General features: G+C 37.6%; 1 protein-coding gene across 1 annotated transcript; it reads left to right on the forward strand.

Moving 5' to 3' along the window:
- The first annotated feature begins 3,622 nt into the window (after window positions 1-3,622).
- On the forward strand, window positions 3,623-5,395 carry LOC148771520 (uncharacterized). Its single transcript, XM_088815096.1, has one exon. It carries the CDS (start codon window positions 3,623-3,625, stop codon window positions 5,393-5,395), a length of 1,773 nt encoding a protein of 590 aa, XP_088671222.1.
- The last annotated feature ends 20,990 nt before the right edge of the window (window positions 5,396-26,385 follow it).

The raw sequence follows: 26,385 nt of genomic DNA on the forward strand, positions 1-26,385 counted from the left end.
TGACGGGGAGGGCACCTCACAAGGCGAAGGCACTTCAAGGAGCAAAGGGAAGGGCAAGAAAACCGATCAAATTCCAACAACCCGACGATGGTCCCGACGCTTAAAAACAGGTGTTTTCTATCCTTAAACTCCGGGCGAATCACATTGAGGGCAATGTGAATTTTAAGTTTGGGGGTGGTTAACTACTTGTTTTATTTTATGTGGGCTTTATTTGTGCTTAATTTTTTTTTTATTATTTTGCATGCTTTAGTTTTTGTTTTAGTTGCCGTTTTTATTTCGTTCTTTTATTTTATTTTCTTTTAATTTTGTTTTAGTTCATCGGTACATCGATGAACTACGATGATGGGAGATGGTCTATGTTTGATGATGAAATTGCTTGTTTTATGTTGAAAAGGAGTAGATATTTGTTTAGCTTTCGATTCAACGGAACGTAGAAGTGAATTATTGCTAGGAATCACACTTTGTACTTTGCTTTGGTTGAATGTTTTGCATTTTAAATTTGGAATTTATTTGTGCTCAATCATGCTTTATTCGGTTTTAAATCTCACCTTAGGACATTTATGATACGAAGTGTTGGTAGTACGTGATTTGGGATATGATTTGGGCCTTCTTTGAACCGTTTGAGCCTTTCAAGCCTACCCTTTTTGTCAAATTATCCTTAGAACCTTGATTTGAGCCTCGGAGAAAAGGTGTTCTTTCTTGTAGCCAATATGTAGAAGGTAGAAAAGTGGAGATTTTTGAATAATTATCCCTTGGAGTCGGTCGAAATGTTTTATAAGATCTTTCTTCTTCTTCGAAAAAAAATTAAAAAAAAAAATAAAAAAAAATAATAATAGATATATATGTGCATCTTCATATATGTCTATATATCTAAATTATTTGCTTTAAAATAAAAAAAAAAAAAAAAAAAAGAAGAAGAAGAAGAATAGATTAGAAGGGAGAAATAAGGACTAGTTGTGAATGGGGTTGAAAACTTGAAAGTATTGACGTGTGAATTGTGGAGCATCGAGTTTATTTAAGTCCCTAGAGGTGAATTCATTGTTTCAAACGCCTATCTTCCGAATTTTGGCGTAATCACCTCAATTCAAGAAAATTAGCCACACATTCCCATATTACCTACCTCGGACCAAAGAGCCTAACAATTGAAAGCCACAAAGCCCCAATGATCCCAATAGCTTATTGTTCAATATTAGTTGAGTAAAATAATTTGGTGAGTATTTGGAGTCAAATACATGCATGTAAGTATAAATTCTTTCTATCTTTAACTTGCAAATATTGGATACTTGAAGCAATTGTATGATTTGTGGTTTTTTGTAATAGTGAGTGACTAAGTGCCGTTGAATGTTAAGCTTGCGAATACCTAGGAATTATCATCATAATTGCAAGTTCTGAAAACGCGAAGTTGACCAATCGATCTATGCGATGAGATGTATAGTCGTGTTTTATGTTCTTACATTGATTTTACTTGAGGACAAGCAAAAGTTCAAGTTTGGGGGTGTGTTAAGTGTATATTTATACACTTAATTCTATCTTTTAATTGGAGCTTTTGATGTGTTTTTACGATAATTGGTGCTTAATTTGGTTATTATTTGTATTTTAGGTGCAAATTGAAGAATTGGCAACTTTTGGGGTGAAAACTGCAATTCGGAGAAAAAGTGGGCCAAAAGTGAAAAAAACAGAATTCTGGAGAATTCAAAGACCGCACGGCCGTGCGGATTTTAGTTAAAAATCTCACACGGCCGTCCGGGTGGACGTGATGGCGCAGTGAAGGAAACTCAATTACACAAGGAAACCCGCCCTATTATAGTTTTGCACCCTATTTAAAGGCCACAAGCACACAATTAGATGCATCTTTTATCTTTTATCTTTTTCTTTAGTTTTTATTTTTCATCTTTTCTACACGCAATCAAGGAGCAAGAGAACGAAGACGAAGACTTGACGACTCTTCATCCTAGTTTTCCTTTTTCCTTTTCTTTTCTGATTTTTATGAACTTTCGTATTTTTATTATGTTTTTCGTTACGAACATGAGTAGCTAAGTTTTTATTCTAGGATTTTATTGGAACCCTATTTGGTAATTCGAACTTATTTTTCTACTTTTATGCAAGTTTAATTCTTCGATTATTTCTTCTATCTTGATCCTATTTAGTGCATGAGCGTAGCTAACTTATGTTGCTATTTGTTATTGTTAGAATTGATTGACAGATCGTTTTAATAATTAGAAAGGGATAGAAGAGTCTTCGAGTAGTTTTTCACCGAATGCGTGTGTTGATTGCATGTATTATCGTAGACATACAGATAATACCTTTGGTAGCCGTTTACGAGACTTGTTATTTAATGCTTTATTTATACTAGGTTTGCATAGACATATAGTGAATCTTTTATGAATAATAGGTTTATAGCGCAGCGACAGCTGGTTATGAATAATTTCGTGTCTTGGGTTAATAATCGGGAATCGTAACTTGCATGATAGGAGATTAATCGGGTGAAGAATTATCGCATAGGGGGAAGATAAAATCCTAGATCCGTTTATTATTGATATTTTCTCGTGATTACTTGCTTTCTCAATTAGTTTAATTTATTTAGTTAATTAATTTGACAACCCTGCGTAGGCTGGATAAAAATCACAATTGTTAGGATTTGGTACTTAGGATTAAATAATTTGCGTATTCCCTGTGGGATCGACATCCGACTCTCACGAGTCTACTTTACTACTTGTTTGCGATACGTACACTTGCGTGTTGGTATTTAGCACCCAACACCGGGGTCGGAGGTGACCTCGCACCAACCAAAAGTCGTGGTCGGAATCGACCCCGCACAAATCAAAAGCCAAAGTCGGAGGTGACCCCGCACAAAACAAAATAAAATATATACGGATATTCAGGTAACGAGCACGAGCTCGTTAAAGAAAATCTATCAGAGTATTCGGGTAGCGAGGACGAGTTCGTTATACAGAGAATATACTCTAGGGTCGGAGGTGACCTCACATATATTAAAAGCCGTAAGTATACAAAGACGAGATAGAAAAATGAAGATCCATTCATAAAAAAACGAAACACCCAAGCCTTTAGAATGATTAGTTCGCCCCAACTAGTAAATTCGCACCTCTCAAGACGAACTAGGGGAGTAGGTGAATTGGGCTAAATTGGCCCAAGCACAAAAGCCCTATAAAAGCCCCACCAGTTCTACGCAGAGGCACAGACCCCAAGGCAAGGGGAGAAGCATAAAGGTACAGAGTGAGTGCTTTATCAAAGGGGGAGAAGGCTTCCCCCTCTCTCTCTATAAAAAGAGTTCACACACACATACATATAAAAGAATTCACACACACACACCCACAGAAAGAAAAATACACACAATTAGATGAGGTGGTCCAAAACGGCCACATCAATGCCAAATTTGTAAACAAGAAAATGGGTACCCGTAGTATAACATTCTTTACGTGAAATCAATATTTTTTACGTGAAACGAAACGTTACCCCTTTATGGATTATTTTCGATACATTTGTAAGCGAATCAAGTCATCAATAATTATTGATAAGAACTTGAAAATGATCCTTCTTTCCACAAAAAAATAAAATAAAATATAATAAATAAACGAAATAAACGAAAAGCAATTACTTCATTATGGCATATTTATATGGCCCAACAGATGCAGCAATGTGCAAGATGTTCCGCACTACTCTTTCCAAGAGAGCCATGAATTGGTTCAATGCTCTGCCCACAGGATCTATTGACACTTTCGTTCAGTTATCATTGCGCTTCACCAACCAATTCGCCATCAATAAGCAATATGCTAAAACTCCAGCACATCTCTTCTCTATTGTACAGAGAGACAATGAAACACTCCGCAACTACATCAGGCGTTTCGTGGAGGCTGTTCATGAAGTCCCCAGTGTAGGACAAGATATGCTCTCAGGGATTATGCAACAAAACCTGAAGTCGGGTAGGTTCAAAGAATCTATCGCAGGAAGACCTCCTGGCAACTTAGATGAGTTGTTAAATCGACCTGAAAAATACATACGTATAGAGGAAGCTTCTGCCAATGCTCCTCCCAAGAGGAAGAGAGAAGATGACCGCCCAAATATTAGGAGACGAGATGATCGACGTCCTCCACCCCCGCCTCAAGGCCAATCATCTTCAACTTATAATCGATTCACTCCACTCAATACTCGCCTCACTGAAATACTTCATGTGATTGAACAAAAAGGTCTGGCAGAGCCTCCACGCCCAATGCAACCCAATGCGAAACGAGAAAGATCGGATCGCTATTGTCGATTCCACAAAGATAAAGGGCATACTACCGAGGAATGTGCGCAACTTAAATTGGCGACTGAGAGGTTGATCAAGCAAGGCCAGTTGAGCGAATACATTGATAAGCCTCGAAATAAGCGCCGCGATGATCTTCCATGCCGAGATAAAAATAGAGATCAACAGCAGCGACGAGAGGAGGGGGGTCATCGGCGCGATCCAGATAACAATGATAAACAACCTACCCGAGGAATCATCTCCTTTATCTCCGGAGGACCGGCAGGTGGCAACTCACAAAATGCGAGACGCACCCTCGCTCGATCAGCACGTATGAATCAAGAACATGCTTCTCCATCCGCATCCGTCTATCAAATACGAAGACCTGATCATGGCATAGTCTTCAACTCCTCGGACCTTGAAGGTCCAGATGAAGATCATGTCGATGCGTTGGTGATAACAGCAACTGTGGCCAACTTCATAGTTAAAAAGATATTAGTGGACGGTGGGAGCTCAGCCGATATTATGTATCTCCACACATTCAAGCAGCTAGGCATAGATAACGCCCGGTTCAGTCCCATCACTACACCACTGAAAGGATTCACGGGAGAAGGTGTTTTATCCATGGGGGAAGTAGAATTACCCATCTCCTTAGGGGAAGATCCTTGTCGAGTAACGAAAATGATAAAATTCCTTATCGTCGACAAACCATCCCCTTATAACATCATCGTGGGAAGGCCCGCGATCCATACATTCAAGTCTGTGCCTTCATCTTACCACCAAAAGTGGAAATTCCCCACTCCTTATGGGATGGGAGAGGTACTTGGAGATAGGCGTCTCGCTCGAGAATGTTATGCAAGAGCTCTACGTGAACCATCTAAGAGACCTAATCATTTAGGGAAAGGAGACGACACCCCGAGACAAGATAAGCGAAAATGGGTCAACGCGGTCATCGAAGCTGATAAAGAAATCCTAATCAGCGTACCCGACGACACCGCCAAGCTAGCCGCAGTTGAAGAACTAAAATCAGTAGAACTCATACCCGGAGATAATTCTAAGCTTCTCCGCATCGGCTCTGATCTAGATCAAGAAGTGGAGAATCAGCTAGTTAACACAATGGGGACGTTTTTGCTTGGAAAGCTCAGGATCTGACGGGAATTCATCCCAAAGTAGCATTGCATCGACTAAACGTTGACAAAGGATTGAAACCGGTCAAGCAACGTAAAAGGACTTTCGGTCCTGAGCGCAACAAAGATATCAAAGAGGAAGTGGCAAAACTCTTAGATGCAGGCCACATTAGATCGGTTCAGTATCCCGAGTGGTTATCCAATGTGATTAGTACCTAAACCCGGAGGCAAGTGGAGGCTATGTGTAGACTTCACCGACCTCAACAAGGCATGCCCGAAAGATCCATTTCCCTTACCAAGGATCGACCAGCTCATAGACTCAACCTCAGGGTGCGAACTTCTCAGCTTCCTCGATGCATATCAAGGATACAATCAAATATTGCTCGCCCCAGAAGACCAAGAGAGAGCTAGTTTCATTACAGACCAAGGCATCTACTGCTATCGAGTCATGCCATTCGGTCTCAAGAATGCAGGAGCTACTTACCAACGCCTAGTAAACACGATGTTCGCGGACTTGATTGGTAAAAACATGGAAGTATACATTGATGACATGCTCGTCAAGAGTATTAAAGTCGCGGATCACCTAACCGATTTAAGTCAATGCTTCTCCATCTTACGTAAATACAAGATGAAGCTCAATCCCCTAAAATGTTCGTTCGGAGTTCGAGGCGGAAAATTCTTAGGGTACATGATATCACAACGGGGAATTGAAGCCAACCCAGCAAAGATTGAAGCTATCACCTCCATGGCCCCTCCTACTTCGATTAAGAAGGTACAACAACTTAACGGTTGTTTGGCAACCCTAAATCGATTTATATGCCGATCGGCTGATAAGGGTCTTCCTTTCTTCAAGATACTAAGAGGTGGGAAAAAGTTTGAGTGGAATGAGGACTGCCAAAGAGCTTTCACAGAATTGAAAGCATATCTCACTTCCCCACCTCTACTCACGAAGCCCCAGCCAGGAGATACTCTCTTCCTATATTTGGCTATTTCTGCTGATGCCATTAGCGCAGTGCTCATTCGGGATGGTGAAAAAGGCCACCAACCGATATATTACATAAGCCGAGCTCTCCAAGGCCCAGAGCACCGTTACACCAATATGGAGAAACTTGCTCTCGCCCTCATCAATGCAGCCAGAAAGTTACGTCCGTACTTCCAGTCGCACCAGGTGATAGTTCTCACCAACTATCCCCTCAAACAAATATTGAGAAGTCCCGAGACTTCCGGGCGATTAGCTAAGTGGGCTATAGAGCTAAGTGAATATGGGGTTGAGTTCAAACCACGCCCAGCCATCAAAGCTCAAATCCTAGCAGACTTTATAGTAGAGATGACTACCTCGGAGGAGAGCACCTCTATACCCACTTGGACTATCAATGTCGATGGATCATCTACCGCTATAGGGGGAGGCGCGGGTATTGTATTAACAAACCCAGATGGAGATGAATTCGAATATGCTCAACGGTTTGATTTCAAAGCCTCCAATAACGAAGCCGAATATGAAGCTTTGATCACTGGTATCCGCCTCGCTTTAGCAGCTGGAGCTCGCAAACTCATAGTACACAGCGACTCCCAGTTAGTGGTCAACCAAGTCCTTGGGAACTATGAAGCCAAAGAAAAATCCATGGCAAAGTACCTTGCTCTTGCACTTACCCTCCTCTCAAAAATGGATAGCTACGAGATAAAGCAAGTACCACGAGCCAACAATATTGATGCAGACAAGTTAGCTAGACTTGGTAGTTCCATGGCAAGCATTGGAAGCCGGAAAATCACCCTCCTCACGTTTTCCCAACCAGAAATAATCTCCACCGACGGAGTGAATTGCGCTGAAGAGAGCGAACCATGTTGGATCACCCCCATTACAAACTATCTCAAAAGCGGGGAACTTCCGACTGACATCGCCCAAGCGAAGAAAATTAAGGTAAGGGCGGCCCGTTTCCTAATGATAGGTGAAGATCTCTACAAGCGAGGGTTCTCCTTCCCCTATCTTAAATGCCTTAACCCATCAGCAGCAGACTATGTGCTTCGGGAAGTACATGAAGGCATTTGTGGTAATCATTTAAGTGGAAGAAACTTAGCTCTCAAAATATTGAGACAAGGTTACTATTGGCCCACCATGCATGAAGATGCGAAAAAACTAGTGCGGAGATGCAAGCCTTGCCAAGAACACGCTAACATCCGTCATCTCCCAGCAGCACTGATGCAACCGATTGACACTCCCATACCTTTCGCTCAATGGGGAGTTGACTTGGTCGGTCCTTTTCCACCAGCAACAGGAGGACGCAAGTTCCTTATTGTAGCTGTAGATTACTTCACCAAGTGGGTAGAAGCAGAACCTTTATCTCGCATTCGAGAAGAACACGTCATCCAATTCCTTTGGAAGAACATCGTGTGCCGCTTCGGCATTCCCTGTTCCATTATTTCGGACAATGGAACACAATTTTGTGGAGACAAAGTCAAGAGTTGGTGCCTTGGCTTATCTATTAAGCAATTCTTCACTTCGGTTGCTAACCCCCAAGCAAATGGTCAAGCGGAAGTAACCAATCGCACGATACTTCAACATCTCAAGACAAGGCTGGGAAGTGCCAAGGGAAAGTGGGTTGAAGAATTACCCAATGCTCTGTGGGCATATCAAACAACCCCACGAACAGCAACAGGAGAATCCCCATTTAACCTAGCTTTCGGAACAGAGGCTGTAGCACCCGTCGAGATTGGCGAACCCTCTTGGAGAGTCATCAATTATTCACAAGAGGCAAATGAAGAAGCAATGAGAGCTAACCTCGATCTCGTCGACGAACTAAGAGAGATTGCCTCCATCCGACAACAAATGTACAAGAGTTTCATGGCGAAAGCTTATAACTCCAAGGTCCGCCCTCGCTCTTTCCAAATAGGAGATTTAGTTCTCCGCAAAGCCGAAGCCTCACGCCCAATCGGTAAACTCGACCCGAAGTGGGAAGGACCATATAAAATTACGCAACTGGTCAACAATGGAGCATATCGTCTCGAGAACCTCGACGGACACCCTATACCCAGAACCTGGAATATAGGGAATCTCAAAAGGTTCTACGCTTGAGGTATACATCCACCTTAAATCCAATTTGTTTATGTTTGCATCTACATTTTCCTCGTACGAAAGTCGCTTAGAAACAACTGCCCTTGCAGGCTTCACAACCTTCCACGTCTCTCTTCTTGCAAGAATGTCTCTAAAAGTCCGAGAAGGGGCTCCATAACGAGGTGTGTAAACATCCCTCCCAAACTGGGGGGCTATTGATATTATCTACATCAACATTCCATAACACGTCTCATCATCTTCGTACAGATTGAGAGTCAATTACGAAAGGATGCCGACCCCCCACCACTCGCCCAAAGAGAGAAGATACTCCGTACTACCTCACAAAGGGTAACACCATTTTTTACTAAGTCATATCACAAGAAATTAATGGATCTCTATACTAAACAATAACGCTATCTTCTTTGACAGGCAGGGTCGCGCAGCAATTCACCACAACTCATGAATTGATCTCATATCTCGGAATGCGAGAAACAGAGATAGTCCCATTATTGGGTACGTGATCCCAAATACGCATCACTCCAACTTATGAAACAATTAAATCTTCAATACAAGTATTTGATTTTTTCTTTTTACCCCAGTACTTTTCAGGCATAGAGACACCAAAGACAATAGACATACTACCCATACACCAAGTACGGATGAGCACAAGGAAGACGTGGAAGAAGAATAAAACTCTTATAGTTATATAGATTACTTTTCGATATTTCGATTTATTTGTTTTTACGATTTATTTCCCTTCGCCTCACAGAGGCTTATGACATTTCGCATTCCCTATTAATGATTAAATCAAGTTTCTACTTTACTCTCAAAGTTATTGTTCATATATCACTTAACCGTTACAACGGATTCATATCATCCCAACCCTAAAAACACTTAGAGAAATTAAGATAATCCACATAGCCTGGCCAGCTGGATTATCTGAATCTTTCTATGTTGATTTACAGGGTCCTGATATTTAAAACGTGGCCATGGACTAAACAATACTCAAACCTACGAGGTCCCAAACAAAGGGCATGACCCCAAAAAATTACAAAAAAAAAATCTTGAGAGACTGATCCCCTCATCAAGAATATCTCGAACAATGTTATATGCAAAACATTAGTGCGAAATCAATAAATAAGAAGAAACAATAACTTTGATAGCAAAATCAACGTCTCAAGGTGCAAACAAATATCAAGTCATGAAGCATGCAACAATACTAGTGGACATACCCACTTAATAAAAATAAAAAATAAAAATAAAACCAAGTCTTTTTCTAAAGAAAATAAACATAACATCACACCAAACTACACTTTACGAGCAGAAGTAGCTTCGGTAGTTCGGTCATCCGCTTCCGCATCCGAGGCAATTTCAGTACACTCGACATCAATATCCTCTCCATCATCTGGAATGTCCTCCTCCATGCCTCGAATAATCTTCTCGTCAATACCACCTACCTTGCGTAAGTACTGACGACACGTCCTAACCAAAGGAGCATAAACCCCAGCTATTGCTCGTTCTTCGATCATAGCTCGACGGACTTCACTCTTCTAAAAGCGACGTTCCCCTTCTAACATAACCGACTCCTTGTAAGCAGCTCCAGCTGAGGAAGCCAAAAACCTCTTCCCCGTAAACTTCTCGGCATCATACTTCTCCTTCAGCTCATCATAGCACCGATCTAGTTTCATTAGCTCAATTTTACTCGCCTCGGTCTCGCTCCTACTAATCTCCAATTCATCGGTCCTCTGAATGAGTAGAGTCTCGGCCACTTCTAGTTTGGATTCCGGTGCCTCCAATTGAGCCTTTAGCTCTTTCTCCCTTGCCTCCCAACCAGCACGCTCCTCATCATTGGTCTTCTCGACTTGCTCCTCCTGCTCCATTAGATACCTCCATATAGCTATAAGCTATATCAAAATTCAAACAGATAATATTAGATTATCGAAACTTATAATTTAAAACGCAAGAAAAAAAAAAAAAAAATTACCCGACACATGTCTCCTTCAGCCAACGAAAGCATATGAGCACGACCTTTACCCGACATCCGACTTCGGTCGTACTCCCCAACGAAATCCTCGGTCTTCCTCAACGCGATAGTATGATCGGTTAAATCCCACAAAGAATCCTTTCCCTCTCGGTTCACCCCGTACGTGAACAGGCATTTTCCTGCACCCCCTGGAGGCACATGAGAAACCTCAGGATCCACTCGAGGCCGTTTCGGTGCAGGCACATACTCGATCTCAACCAACTCATCCTTCCCATTATTAACCGCTCGATCCAGCTCATCCCCCTCAACATTATGATTACGATCATCTCCGCTCACATGCGAAGCCTCCACGCGGGTCACTTCGCGCAATTTGCTACTACTTGATTTCGCTTGCTTCAAAGGATCCCTCTTCGCTTGCTTTTTCGCACCTCCAGTAGCCTTCTTCCGAAGAGCCGCGAAATCAATACACCCATCTAAATAAAAAAAAAAAAAACCATCTACTCACAGATAAAATAGAATAGCAGAGACAACACAAAATAAGGCACAGAGGCATAAAACATGTAGACTACACGCAACGGTGTAGGCGCCTGACCCTTTGGAATAAGACAACTCGGATCGAACTCCAAAGCACACAACCTCGACTCCTTAATACGTTTCTTCATATTCTTCATTATCTTAAAAGATTCGCATACCGGATTCCAAACAAGGGGAACATCAGACGTCGGAGCCCTTACATAAAAAAATAAAGTACTCCATTTATCCCACTTCAAGTTAATCCTCTTCAAAAATCTGAAAGGAACCCGAGGATGTGTGCAGAAGAAGGGTAAATCACTTGAAAGGTGTAGGGTAAACAAGGCCTTGAACATCTCAACACTAATCGGTAATCCCACTTCGATCATTCTTTGTCGAAAAGCTTCGAACGTGAGAATCACGTTCGGAGTTAATTGACTATATCCTACCCGAAATTCCTCACATACCTTCAAAAGAGTGGAGTGAGGCACAATCTGCGAGGAACATGTCAAATATGCGACGTATTGGGTGTGGAACCCTACGGGGGGTGCATACAATCGTTCACCTTTTTTAGGTAAGAGCATCTCAATATTCCTCGGAGCCCCAACTAGCTGACGAAGAACACCGAATTGAGATTCGGTTAACGAAGTATCATAATCCACCAAACTCAAATTAAGTGGTTTTATTTTCTTCCCTCTATTTTTATCTATAATGACATCTTCTCGTGGAATATCATCACCATCTCCCACATCTCCATCCGGAATTACGTCACTCTCGGATCCCTCGGATCCCTCGGAATCATTAGAAGAACTCGACTTAAGCGATTCTTCACTATCACTCCCAAAATCCACAAATTGAGACCGGATACGTCTCCTACTAGTACCAACATCATCACCAATATTAGGAATACCAACATTTGATGCCAAAAAATCATCCGGAGAAGAAACGAAGGGACGCCCCTCGAAAACGGCCGAAAACGGCCCTCCCACGCGCCCGCACGCGCCCCCCAACGTGCGCGGCGCGTCTGAAACCCCCCCTCCCGCGCGTCGCGCGGGTACCCCCCCCCCCCCCCCCCCCCCCCCCGCGCGATGCACCCCGCCCTACCCCCTACCCCCTTCCTCCTCTCTTTCTCTCTCTAGCCTACCCCCACCCCTACCATCCTCACCTACCCTCTCTTTCTCTCTTTCTCTCTCCTCCCTAACCCTACCATCCTCACCCCCACCCACCCCACCCACACCCCTCTCTCTCTCCACACCCCCACGTGACACATTCCCAACAACCCACCTACTCCCTTTTCTCTCTCCTTCTCTCTCTCTCCTCTCTCCTCACACACTTTTCCACTCCGGGCTTCGTGCCCGGCTTCAACCTCACACACAGATTGCGCGGCTCCACTTCGCGCGGAGCCGAGCCGCGCGGCTCCACTCACATCCTCGAGCCGCGCGGCTTCGTCTACTGGTTCCGCAGAAATTTCTCCGGATATCCCCAATCGCGTGCAATCGGAACGCGCGATGTCTTTCTCCGATGCAATTTTTTTACCGGAACTCGACCCAATTACCTTCCCTACGGTGCCAAAGGTCATCTCGGTCTCTACAATCGACTTTCGTAGAATAATTTTCAACTGTTTCGTCTTCCCCGCTTGGGACATATAACTTATTTTATCTGATGATCTTCTCAGCCAGAGAATATTTTCGTTTCTACACCGGAGTATATGGAACAAAATAAAATAGAGAGATATATAAAAAAAAACAAAAAATTTGATTACTCACCCATATTTATTCGGCGTGGTTCTTGATACTCTCCTCAACTAATTTCACAAGGACTTACCTACTACTAAGCAAAATTTTATATTTATGCACTTTAAATATAAATCCGCTCGCGACTCCGGCACACATAGTAATAATAATAAATTATTATTATTATCCCTCCGTCGACGACACAAACACGAAGAACGAAATACAATTCTACTCTCGACACGATCCGACACTTCACCCCAATTCACTCCCACATCGACTCGAGAGTGGGGGCTTAATGATATGCCTATTGGCCCAGCCCAATAGACCCATATTTACTGGGCCACAGGCCCAACTTAATAGCTATTTATACGAAGGCCCAATCACACCCAAAGAAAGTTGGGCCTGATAAATTGATCTCGGCCCAATCAATAAAGTATAAATACAACTTAAATTCATTTAATAAAGGTACGTTATTATTATTCCCTCAATTCTTCTATTGGAATTCTCTCCACAATTACCAACTATCTTCACGTCTGACTTGAGCGTCGGAGGGGTTTCCGCCGGATCAACCCCCGTCTTAGATTACGTGTTTTCTGTTCGCAGGATCCTAGAGTAAATTAAAGTTCTCAGGACTATCTAGCTCGTGAGCACGTCACCTACTTTGCTCTCCCAGCTTCAACACACTAGGTGATTTGTTTTTTTACGTCATCACAGGTTATATGCAATTCGCCCAAATATGTGTATGGAATATCGACGACTTTGCACTTTCTATTCTCTGCTTCTTTGGAAATATCTATTTCGGAAATCAGGGATAATTATATTTTTCGTTCCTTTACTATACCACTTATTCGTTTTCGCCCCTAAACAAGTTAGAGTGACATTTTTCGTCCCTAAACATGCAAATTTTCTGTTGTTTTCACCCTTCTGTAAACTTTTTGGTTAAAATGGATGGAAAAAATCACATGTTTGGCACGTGACAACCGTTTTATCACCTCTTTCTTGGTTTCAGTTCTTTTATTTGTCCGTTCATCACGTTTGCCCACGTTTCCCATTTCTGTCCGTAAATTCCTTATCCCAAATCTCTAATTTTTCCTTAATCCCGTCTTCAAATCCATATGTTGCATTCCTTGTTTTCATTTGATCACTTCTCCGAAAGTAAAAAAACTATTTTCCTGGTTTTTCTAACTCTCTAATTTAAAAAAAAATTAATAATAATAAATAAATAAATAAAAATTGGAAACCGTATTGTTAGATGATGACATGGATTCTTGATTTGAGGACAACAAAAATGAGTCAGCCTATCGTTACGTATAAACCAACACATATCTAGTGTGTGCGTGCTTTCCTACGCTCCTCTTGTCAATGAACAAAGCAATGCAAAGAAAATAGTGACCAAACTAACCAGCCAAATTGACGGAAGGACGAAAACAACAGGAAAGTGGCATGTTTAGGGTTGAAGAATGTCACTCCAACTTGTTTAGGGACATAAAACGAATAAGTGGCAAAGTATAGGGGCGAAAAATAGAATTATCCCCCTGAAGTCATCTATATTTACATTAGGAGCTCTTTGAGAAAGCCCCCCCCCCCCCCCCCCCCAATTACTTCTTTTATTGGGGACAGGCCCAAAATATTTTTCTCCATTTGAGAAAAACCCTCACCCATTTCCAATCACCTTTTTTTTTCAATTTTGCCCCGCCCGTCACATCATTATTGCGTCACGCGCCCATATCACCACTATGTCACGCGCTGGTCATCAGCCTATTTTTTTCTTTCATTTTTTTTTCCGAATCAGTTTTATTAATCGACTATGAAGCATAGTCGATTAAGGAAGTACAGTCGATTAAAGAATTTTTTTAATTTTTTAATTTTTTTTTTCGTTTTTTAATCTTTTTTTTTCTCTATCAGGTATATTAATGCATAGCCGATTAAGAATCTGACTACTAAAAATAACAAATCACAATTACAAAAAAAAAATGCAAAATCAACTGTATTTTACAAAAAAAAAAAAGACAAACATTATAATTGATTTATACAATTGGAATCATTAAACAAAAAATCCAAAAATAAAATTAAAAACTGGAGTCGATAACCTTAATGGACTACTGAACATAGTCAATTAAGCCTTAATCGACTATTGAACATAGTCGATTAAGGGCCCTGCCTGCGCGAATTTCATTTTCTGTGCCGTCTTCCTTCCAATCCACTAAAAACCCTAGATCTGCTCTTCATCGTCACCACGTCGCCGCCACACCACACCATCACCACCCCGCTTCCATATTCTAACGGTTTTTTATACAAATAAAGTAAATCACAACCCGAACCACCAATCAAAACAGAACCACCACCTTCAAAATCACCAAAACAATGTCAAAAAATATGCAACAAAATTAGATTAAAACCTAATAACGAATATGTAGAATGAAACAAAACTACCTTGAGTGCGTATTTGCAGCCCCCGTCGCCCTGCTGCTGCCTCCACTCGAAGCCCCAATCGCCAAACCTCCGTCTGCGCCGCCTTCTACCATTGCCCCATCGCCGGACCACCACCAAAAACTCAGATCAGATCTTATAGAGAGGGAAAAGGAAGAGAGAGAAAGAGAAGAGAGTGGGAAGGGAAGAAATGAAGGGGAAAAAAAAGAACGGCGTAAAAAATAATTAGTGTTTTGAAAGAGTGTATTGGACAATTGACGGTAGATTTGGAATTATTGAAATAATATTTGAGTGATATTATCTAAGGGTGTTTTCTCTAATTATTTTTTGAAGGGAGTGATTCTTTAACTAGATTTCCTAGATGAGGGGTTCTTGTTAATTTTCCCTTTATATTATTATTTACAAAAAAGAAGTACTACGTGGTATAAAACTGCCATTTCTGAACGTAATACCCACGTTCAAGCCACATACATCACACTGCCTCTCTTATTTATAAAAGGGCACTTTACAAATAAGCCCATCAATGGGTACTTATTCATAAAGAAATCCAGGCAATAAATTATTCTACAAAAAAGTCTACACATGGTTCAAAGGTTTGTAAAAGACTAAAATAGTCCCCCATGCTTTAATATGCTCCAATTGCATCCTTTAATTTAATTTAACCTCAATTTAACCCCAAATTTCACAAATTATTCAACTTTGACCCAAAACACATTTTTATGGACAATTTCATCCGTCACCGCCATTGACCGCTGGTCCCTGGTGTCGACTTTTTTTTTCTTCCTGAGTTTTCCACCGGTCTCTGACGTTGACTTTTTTGATTTGTTATTTTTTTTCTTTAACATCTTTTTTTTTTGCCGTTTAAACAACAATATTGTTGTGATTGACAGTAATATTAACTATATTACTGTTAAACACAGTAAAATTAACTATACTACACTTTAACACAGTAATATTGCTATATTAATCTCTAGCACAGTAATATTAACACAACAAAATTCATTATTATTGTGTAATAGAGAAATATTAATATGTTGACCGTTCAACAAATGTAAACATAATAAAAAGCCAAAAGAATCACATTACTGTGAGTGACAATAATATTACTATAACAACAGTAATATTACCGTCAACCACAGTAATATTACAAATATAGACAGTAATATTATTACGTACTCCGTGAATAACTCAAACAAAAAAAACCCCAAAAGAATAATAATATTGATGTGGTTGACTATAATATTACTATAACAACAGTAATACTACCGTCAACCACAGTAATATTATTGTGTTTAAAGTAATATTACAATAATAGACAATAATATTATTACATTACTCCGTGAATAACTCAAACAAAACAAAAAAACCTAAATAGTAATATTGATGTGGTTGACAATAATATTATTGTGTTTACAGTTATTTTACTGTCAACCATAGTAATATAATTACGTTGACTCGTCAAAAAATCAAACAAAAATAAAAAAAAAAATAACAAAAAAAAATATTAATATTACGTTAGTTTTACTGTCAACGGCAGTACAATTACATAAATGTATTGTCAATGGCAATAAAATTGCCTTAATGTACTATCAGTGACAGTATAATTACGTTAATTTAATGCCAGTGACAGTATAATTAATGTTAATGACAGCACAATTACGGTCAAAGTTTAGCGGCAGGCGTAAAAAAAAAAAAAAAAAAGTTAACGCTGGAGGCCGGCAGTCACGCCGGAATCCGTCAGCGGAAAAAACAGACCAGAAAAAAAAAGAAAAAAAAAAAGTCAATATCGGAATCCGGCGGCGGAGAAAACAGACTAGGAAAAAAAATCGAAAAGTCAACGCTGGAATCCGGCGGAAAACCAATATTTTTTGAAAAAAAAAGTTTTTGAAAAAAAGAAGTCAAACTTGGATTTTTGTGGTCAAAATTGATTAAATTGGGGTTACAATTAAGAATTGAATGTAAAGGGTTGGGGGTAATTTTGTCATGTACATGAATTTTTCCTTTATTTATAATAGGGTAAATTACACTCACACCCCTGAGTATGCTTAAATAATTTTAAGGTCCATGTGGTATTAATAATTACGCTCACCCCCCTGAAACGTAGTTAGAAACTCTAACGGGATAATGCATTGGATACATTATTCTGATAGGGTTCTAATGGACTATTACTTTTAGTTAGTGGTGGAGATAACATAGAGTTATGGGGAGTTATGGGATGACATGGCTCCCCCAATATTTCTTAAATCACCCATAACTCTTTGTTGTCTCCACCACTTCCTGAAACCAATAGTCCGTTAGAACTCTATCGTAATAACTTATCCAATGCATTATCCCATTAGAGATTATAACTACGTTTCAAGGGGCTGAGTGTAATTATCGATACCACATGGACCTTAAAGTTATTTAAGCATATCTCAGGGGTGTGGGTGTAATTTACCCTTTATAATAAATATTAAAGGGATGGTCTTATTGGTGAAAGATATATAACCCCTAAACTTAGAATAATAAAGATGCTTGGTTATGAACTTATGCACAAAAACCCCTTTATAAAATTGTCAATTTTCCACTTGTTATTAATATTTCAAGAAATAAATAAGGGGCTTTATGATATAGGTTCCTGGTGACAAAACTTATTAGAACTAAATGACAAGTCTAACTACACATTAGCTTCACATCCTTTATAAATTTCACTCCAAAAATGCCCCCACATACAAAAAATGAAATATGCACCAAGTAATATTTAAATTGTATTTATCATTTTTTTCATTCTGCATTTAACATTTGTATTTTCGCATCTAAAATTTTTGTTATTATTTTTTTCGTAGAACATATTTTTTGCCATTTCTTATTTTTTTCCCTTTTTTTCTACATAATATTGAAAAATATGATTTTATTTTTATTTTTTTCGGCCGTAGTCTTCTATAGAAACCCGTAGGAAACTGTAGTAGTCCGTAGTCATGCATAGACACTCGTAGAAAACTGTAGTAATCCGTAGTCACGTATTCTTAAAACCCTAATTCCTCCTTTGAACACTAACCGCCAGACACCATAGACACCCATAGATACTCATAGATACTCATAGATATCTATAGACATGAAATCGAAAAATCTTAGATCTGCCCCCACCAAACCGCAGATTTCCTCCACCAAACCCTAGATCTGTAACGCCATCATCACCACGCCGTTAAAGATGCCACAAACCCCACCCACACTCCCATTTCCACCCCCCCCCCCCCCCCCCCCCAAACGTCGAGCACCACCGACACCATCCCCTCAGCCCTGAGCGCCGCCGCCCAACGAGCCCCATCCTCATGACCAACGCCGCTCACCACCACCGTCTCCCCCAGAGCCGGCGCCGACGCGCGCCATCACCATCCCTCCCCACCGCCTCCAGCAGCGCCATAGTCGATTCCATCGTCATAGCCACCACATCCTCTCAAATCATGGGATGGAGTGGTGGCGAGAGATATAGCTTGAGATCCAGAAAAAATAATCGAGCGAGACACAGAGAGCCAGAGAGAGAGCCAGATAGAGAGAACCAGAGAGAGAAGAAGAATAAAGAGGAAAAATAGATCTGAGAAGAAACGTGAATATGTGGATTATAAGATTTAAGGTATAAGAACAAAATAGGGATCAAAAAAAATTAAGGATGTGGGTCATATATTATTTCAATCTAAGGATTTAATTAAAAAAATGGATTTAAACTTGTCATTTAGTTCGAATTAGGTTTCGTATGAGGGGCTCATAGCATATTACCCCAATAAATAAACACCCGTATAATGAAACCCGCATCACCCTATTTCTCAAATTTAATGTCGTCAAAATTCTTTATTTTTTTATTTTTTTTTAATTAAGACCTCGTTTAGTAAGAGAGAATATGATGAAGTATTTCGTGGCGGCGGTCTTGGTGATATTTGAGGCGTCGATGGCAGATTGCTCGATTTCGGGCTGCAGTAGATTTTGGGTTTTGAGGGGCAATCGTCAAGGTTCGCCGGAATGTTGTTGTACATAGTCACGGACACTAATATTTCAGTTCTATTACAGTGTTGCAGCAATGTCGTGGCCGGGACAAACAAATTTTAATTAAAATGTGAAAAATCAGAATAATGTCAAATAAGTTTTAATATTAATTTTACACTAGAATAATATACATATTATCATTGAAGTCCATTTTAATTTTAGAACAATTCTATAAACCTTGAGAAGCGTAAAAATGCACAAACAATGTGAAAAAATCCGAATTAAGGGTGAAACTGTAAGTTGTGAAAATATTTGTTTACCTTACAAGAAGAAAGAAAAAATAATTATGACTAAATTTGCAAATTTTGAAAACTAAAAAACCTAATCATAACATAATTTTTCCCGGTCATTCCGTTTGCCTAAGATCAAATCATATTTAAAGTATTGGAGCTAATTGTAAGTTTTTTAAAACTTCTAACTAAAAGTTAAAATCCTAATTTGACATTGTTAAGCCGCCGTTGGAGAGTTGAAGTAAATTATATGATTCATGTTGTTCCAATCCTGTTCCGACCTGTTCAAGTACCCGTGACAGCCACAACAGTCCGATTTATCGCATTTTCTTGGCATTCATACCGTTTTTTTACCCGTTTTCCTATGTTGCAGTCCCGGAACGGTTTTGTTACGGAATTCGGAACGGAGAGGGTTGTCCCAACCGTTCGGTTCCGGCACCGTTCCCGTGAACCATGCGACCGTGGTGGTGTTTGATGGAATTTATTTGATATTAAGAAACGGAGGTTTGATTGGGGAGATAAACTTGATAAGGATATAAATTGGTAGGGACTAATCACTAATTATTTTAAGAGATTATATTTATCTCAATTAAATTTTAAAAAAGGGTAAATAGCAAATAAGTTCATGATAAGGGACTTAAATTCACATATATTCTGATAAAAACAGTCTTGCAAATAAACTCATCACATGTCCTTTGTTTAAAATACCCCTCATAATATAATTTTCATCAATTATATCCATTGCACTCTAAGTTTATCAATATTCCACATTGACCCTGAATTTGAACAAATATATTAGCCCTCATTTTCATAATTTTTTGAATTTTTTTTTTAGAAAATAATTATTTTTTTTCTGGCCAGATTCCGGTGTTGACTTGTTTTTTTTCGGAAACTTTTTTTTTCTCTCTCAAAATTACTGTGGTAACAACAAAATTATTGTTTGAGACAGTAATATTGAATGCCAAAACAGTAATATTACTAATATTATTGTCCCAACTAGTAATATTAATGTCACGAACAGTAATATTACTGTCCCGAACAGTAATATTACTATCCCAAGCAGTAATAGTATTGTACCAAGCAACGATATTATTGCATGAGATAGTAATATTACGATCTACGGTCGAGGACAACAAAATTGCTGGCTAAGACGATAAAACTAATGAATATAGTAAAATTACTGTCTCAAACATTTAAACTAATGTCTACGACAGTAATATTACTGTCTTGGCCTGCAATATTACCGATCGAGACAGTAATATTGTAGTCCAAGACAGTAATATTAATGAAAATAATTATTTTCAAGAAATAAAAAGTTTCAAAAAAAGAAAAAGTCAACACCGGAGACAAGCGGTCTCCGACGGTGGCGGTCAAAATTGGGGAAAAATTGGAATAATGGTCAAAATTGATTGATTAATGAAATTGGGTTGAATTGTGGTGTAAATCGTGAAATTGAAGTTGAGTTAGGGTTTCAGTGAGTTGGAGGTAATTTTAGTATATATTAAAGAGTTTTACTTATTTACAAATAAGTTTGAATAAGGTGGATTTATTTGCAATATAAAAAAATTGGATGTCCATTTTTTAATTATGGCACTTTCAAATAAGCCCATCAATGGAAACTTATTCATAAAGGAATCCAGACAATAAACTCCTTTACAAAAAAGTCCACACATGGTCCAAATTTTTGTAAAAGACTAAAATAGCCCCTCATACTTTAATATGCTCCAATTTCATCATTTAATTTATTTGACCTCAATTTAACCCAAATTTCACAGATTATTTAATTTTGACCCAAAAAACATTTTTATGGATAATTTCGTCAGTCACCGCCGTTGAATTTTTTTGTTCCCTGATTTTTCCGCCGGTTTCCGGCGTTGAATTTTTTTTTCTTCATAATTTTTCCGCCACAGGTTTTCGGTGTTGACTTTTTTTTTTTTTTCTGTAACATCTTTTTTTTTTCGTTTAAAAAACAATATTGCTGTGATTGACAGTAATATTAACTATATTACTGTTAAACACAGTAAAATTAACTATAATACAGTTTAACACAGTAATATTGCTATATTAATCTCTAGCATAGTAATATTAACACAACAAAACTCATTATTATTGTGTAATAGAGTAATACTACTAGCTATGTTGAATGTTGAACAAATGTAAACATAATAAAAAGCCAAAAGGATTAATATTACTGTGAGTGACAGTAATATAACAACAGTAATATTACCGTCAACCACAGTAATATTACAATAATAGACAGTAATATTATTACGTTACTCGGTGAATAACTCAAACAAACAAAAAAATTCAAACAAAATAATAATATTGATGTGGTTGACAACAATATTACTATAACAACAGTAATATTACCGTCAACCACAATAATATTATTGTGTTTACAGTAATATTACAATAATTGACAGTAATATTATTACGTTACTCTGTGAATAACTGAAACAAAACAAAAAACCCAAAAAAATAATAATATTGATGTGGTTGACAGTAATATTATTGTGTTTACAGTTATTTTACAGCCAACGACAGTAATATAATTACGTTGACTTGTCAACAAATCAAACAAAATTAAAAAAAATAATAAAAAATAAAAAATAATAATAATATTATGTTAATTTACTGTCAACGGCAGAACAATTACATAAATGTATTGTCAACGGCTGTACAATTACGTTAATGTACGGTCATTTATAGTTTAATTACGTTAATTTACTTTCTGTGACAGCACAATTACGGTCAACGTTTAGCGGCGGATGTAAAAAAAAAAAAAAAAAAAAAAAAACACTAAAAACGTCAACGCCGTCGGAAAAAAAAAAGTCAATGCCGGAATCCGGCGGCGGAAAAAATAGACCAGAAAAAGAATCGAAAAGTCAATCGAAAAAAAATAGACCTAGAATAATAAAGATGCTTGGTTAGGGACTTATGCACAAAAGAAATCTATTGAATTTTAATATTTTAATTTGAATAAGAAGAGGATCTTTTCTATTAAAATTATTATGGGGAATTCAATAGAGTTTACTCTCCTATGAAAATCGAAGAATGCACTTTTAGAAGTCATATCCGGTCAATCCTTCAACCGTCAGCTAGTAATTAGGCTTCTTGTCACTCATGTGATATCTATAATAGTAGTAACATTTAAGTATGTTCAAATCTAAAGTAGTATTTTATATTTAGAGATTATCATTTTGTGTCTTCCAAATAGAAGGAATTTATTTTTCTTTTATTGGATGGTTCAAAATAAATAGTTTGTTTATTTAATAATGATTTGGTCATTGTGGAAAATAAACAATTTTTTATTTAGACACATTGATTGATAATAAATATATTGAAATCTTTTATTTCCTACACCACTATTATATTCAATGAATAACTTTATTAATTAACCTCAATAGAGTGTATATATATATATATATATATATATATATATATATATATATATATATATATATATATATATATATATATATATATATACCGATTTACAAGAGTTTGGATTTTACTTTAAATAAAACTTTGAGACTGATTTACAATGGGCCTTTACGGTTCATGATAAGTGAAGGCACTGCCAGACTAAGAATTTTATTTGGAAAGTAAAAAGACCCCATGTGCCCGGTTGATGGGCCTAGTGTAAATAAGATCACATAATTTTTTGATTTATTTTATTCTATAGTATGTGGACCTACACATACCCTAGTTAAAGAAGTTTTGAGTAGTTCGTCTCATTTATTGATGATATCTCGAGACATAGATATCTTTATATTATGCGAAATACATCTGAAGTTTTAAAGAAATTGAAGACCGTGACAAATAAGCATTCGAATAAATATATCAAGTCATTTGATATGGTGAAACTTTATGGGTGTAAGTTATTGAACTGTTTGGTTAAACTAGGGATTTGTCCTATATATGTTTGTACCAAATTGAACCACAATAGAATATAATTTAGCGACGAAAATAATTAATACTTATTGAAGACGGTTTAATCTATAGTGATTTATTGAGTATTATTTATTTTTCTAATATATACTTTTGAAACAGTTATTTATTTACGAACTTAAGATCTTCAAAGTTAGTATCCTATGACTCTTGCCGAATTAAAGATTGTTTAGACGTACAATCGTTGTAGTATTCGGAACTGGAGTCAGCTAGCATTTATGCTTCGGGAGAACATGGTTGGTAGAAGATAAGTTAGAAATAAATGTCTCTTGTGTGGAATAGTAAGAGAAAAATAATAATGGTCCATTTTGATTCCTAGAGTTAAGAGAACATTGATTTGTATCAATGTTGGATTCTTAAAAGAAAATCATGTTTTGGACTACATAGCCTACTGACGAAGTTTTAAGGAAGTTTGACCGTCTTAGTCTTCTAGTATACCCTAAATACATTAAGAGTTTCGCTTGTGTTCTAGTGTAGAAATTCCAATGCCACTTTCCAGTGGGAGGAATTTAAGTTACTAGTGTTACATTTAGGGTGACTTATCCTTGTGGGAGGATTCATAATGAAATCTTAAGATTGTATGTTTATAGAATGTTAATGATAACAAGATTCTTGATGAACATATAATTCCTTCCTAGAACTATGAATGAACGCCCATTTCTATAGATGCAAGAAATTGGCTTAGTGCTATAAGAATCCAAAGTGGAAATCATTAGACTGAGAAAAATGAAAACCTTTTAAAAGGTTAGGCTTAATGTAAGAAAGTTCTGTCGGAAAGAAATGGATCGACTACGAGGAAACTTTCAAGCTAGTAGCCACACTTTAGTCTATTCAAATTACTAAAATCTATCAGTGCCATGTTTTAAATTTGGTAGATGGATGTCCAGATTTCATATCTCTTGACGAGTCGATTTTGACGATGCAAATTAAATGGATTTTAGCTTAGAGCCATATGCTTTGTAATGCAAACTTAATAAATTCATTTTTGAATTTAAGCAAAGTGCGCATATCATGTGATATTTAGATTGATCGGAGAATCAATGTTTTGATTTTGATTAGGAATCTTGGTATATCACATTTTGTAACGGAAGCGTGGTGAAAGTCTTAAAAGACGTATTAAATAATAATTTCCTTTTAGAAAATGATTTGGAAATTATTTAGGTAAGGGTATTGTTTCTCGAGTCAAATCAATATAGATAACTTGAGTGAAACTAGTTATGTCGTATGGATCATTTTATACGATCTATGAAATATGACATTAAGTTGTCACAGACAAGTTATATTGATTTAAATACTTGCCAAATTTAGCATGTACAAATTCCGAAGAAAGAATTGTTTCTTTCAGGCACGGATTCACCTATCGAGAAATTAGTGTCTTTGAACATGTAATGCGATACAGATGTTGAAGGCAGTTCCTTATTGTACATGAAGCCTTACGTATGCTATATTCAAGGTTTTCTTTGCATCTTGCATAGTTAGCAAATGTGAATTTATTTTGAGGCTAGTATGTTAGACTGCAGTAAAGTATATTCTTAAGTATTCAAGGATACAAGATTATATACTAGTTTATTAGGCGGATAGTCTTGGTACGACTCAATAATTAATTGTCGAGTATAGTAATTTTTGTTTACCATGTTATCACTGTGGGAGATTTATTTTCCTAAGGAAGTGAAAACGTATAGTGGGAGGCTTATGCAATTATGCGATTGCATATTCTGCTAGATATACAATGTGTGCTTTTACATCGGATGATAGCCCCATAGATATGTTCTATGGATGGGTTAGAGATGTTGAGGTGCGAGTGATTGAGTCTAAGTGGGAGATTGTTAGGATAGTAGACTAAAAGTCTCGCTTTTAGCTACATAGTTTTATTATTGAATTAATAAAATAGTATAATATCATTTTATGAGAATCTGCACTAGGGTATTCAATGCATTTAATTGATTGTTTGTCAATTAATTAAAAGCATAAGTCTAATATTCTAGTAGTATTTGAAATGGTGTGCTACAGCGCACAGAAAGATCATTTCGAAAGTTCGTTTAGAATATAAAGATAAACGTTCACAATCAAGATGGAAATTGACTAACCATTTGTAAGAGAATGTAGCACAATATTTAAGTGATTGGTCTTGATCATAGTAAACAGAGAATAACTTTCGTAGTTATTGTTTTGACTTATTGTGCTAGCACACCCGGCATGTGTTGAACCGGACAGAGTGAAATAATTGTTTCATCACTGTTCAAAATGAAACTGTATTATTTCTAGTTGGCAGTAAATTACTTACACTCTTAATCCCTAGATAATTAACGTACACATTTAATTGATGATCTCTACTGTGATGTCACAATGGGAGAGATTCCTATATTGAGTCAAATGGCCCCCGGTGCGTTGGGTAGAGACATTAAGAATTAATAGGTGGAAATTAATTATCGAAAGGAATCCACATCTCTGAAATATGGGATTGATAATAACCCTTGAGTAGCTTATAAGATTTGTTTATGCCAAGTTCTGGCCAGGTGGTTTTCGTATCCGGCATACTCAAATAAGTTAAGCGGGTAAGACTCATGAAAAGAAACCATTTAATTTATTTAGCAGTGAATAAATTATATGGTGGTTATAACATATCTTAATGTGGGGAGAATTTAAGTAATGATCGACCGGAGCTTGAATGTAATATTTGAGAATATAAACGGGAGTTCAATAATTATTTGGTAGTGGAAAATAAATAATTATTTAATGATTAATTAAATGAATTCTTTTAAGAGTTTGAATTTAATTAGTTATTAGTTGCCTTAGTCTCTATTGTAGCCCAATGGATTTTCTAATTAATCGAGAAAATAAAGTTCAACCAATATTATATATTTGAATTAATATAGCCGAAAATTAAGTCCCCATTGGAATGCAATTTTCGACTATATAGAGTTATAGAAGGAGTGGGATTTGTTTCCATGTAATCCTCTCTATGTGTGACTCTAATTTCTTGTGCTATATATAATAGAGATTGGGTTGATGAGAGATCAGATTCCCACACGCCTAATTCACGTTGTAAGAGAAGAATTTTTTTTCTCTTCTTCTTTTCTCGATTATAGGTTTAGATTTCTTCAAGAA

This window comes from Erythranthe guttata, chromosome 3 (genome assembly GCF_056151865.1).
Source record: "Erythranthe guttata isolate IM_541 chromosome 3, IM_541, whole genome shotgun sequence".
NCBI classification, from domain to species: Eukaryota; Viridiplantae; Streptophyta; class Magnoliopsida; order Lamiales; family Phrymaceae; genus Erythranthe; species Erythranthe guttata.

Coding starts and splice junctions, on each gene's coding strand:
- LOC148771520 (XM_088815096.1), top strand. CDS start 3,623: ATGGCATATTTATATGGCCCAACAGATGCAGCAATGTGCAAGATGTTC.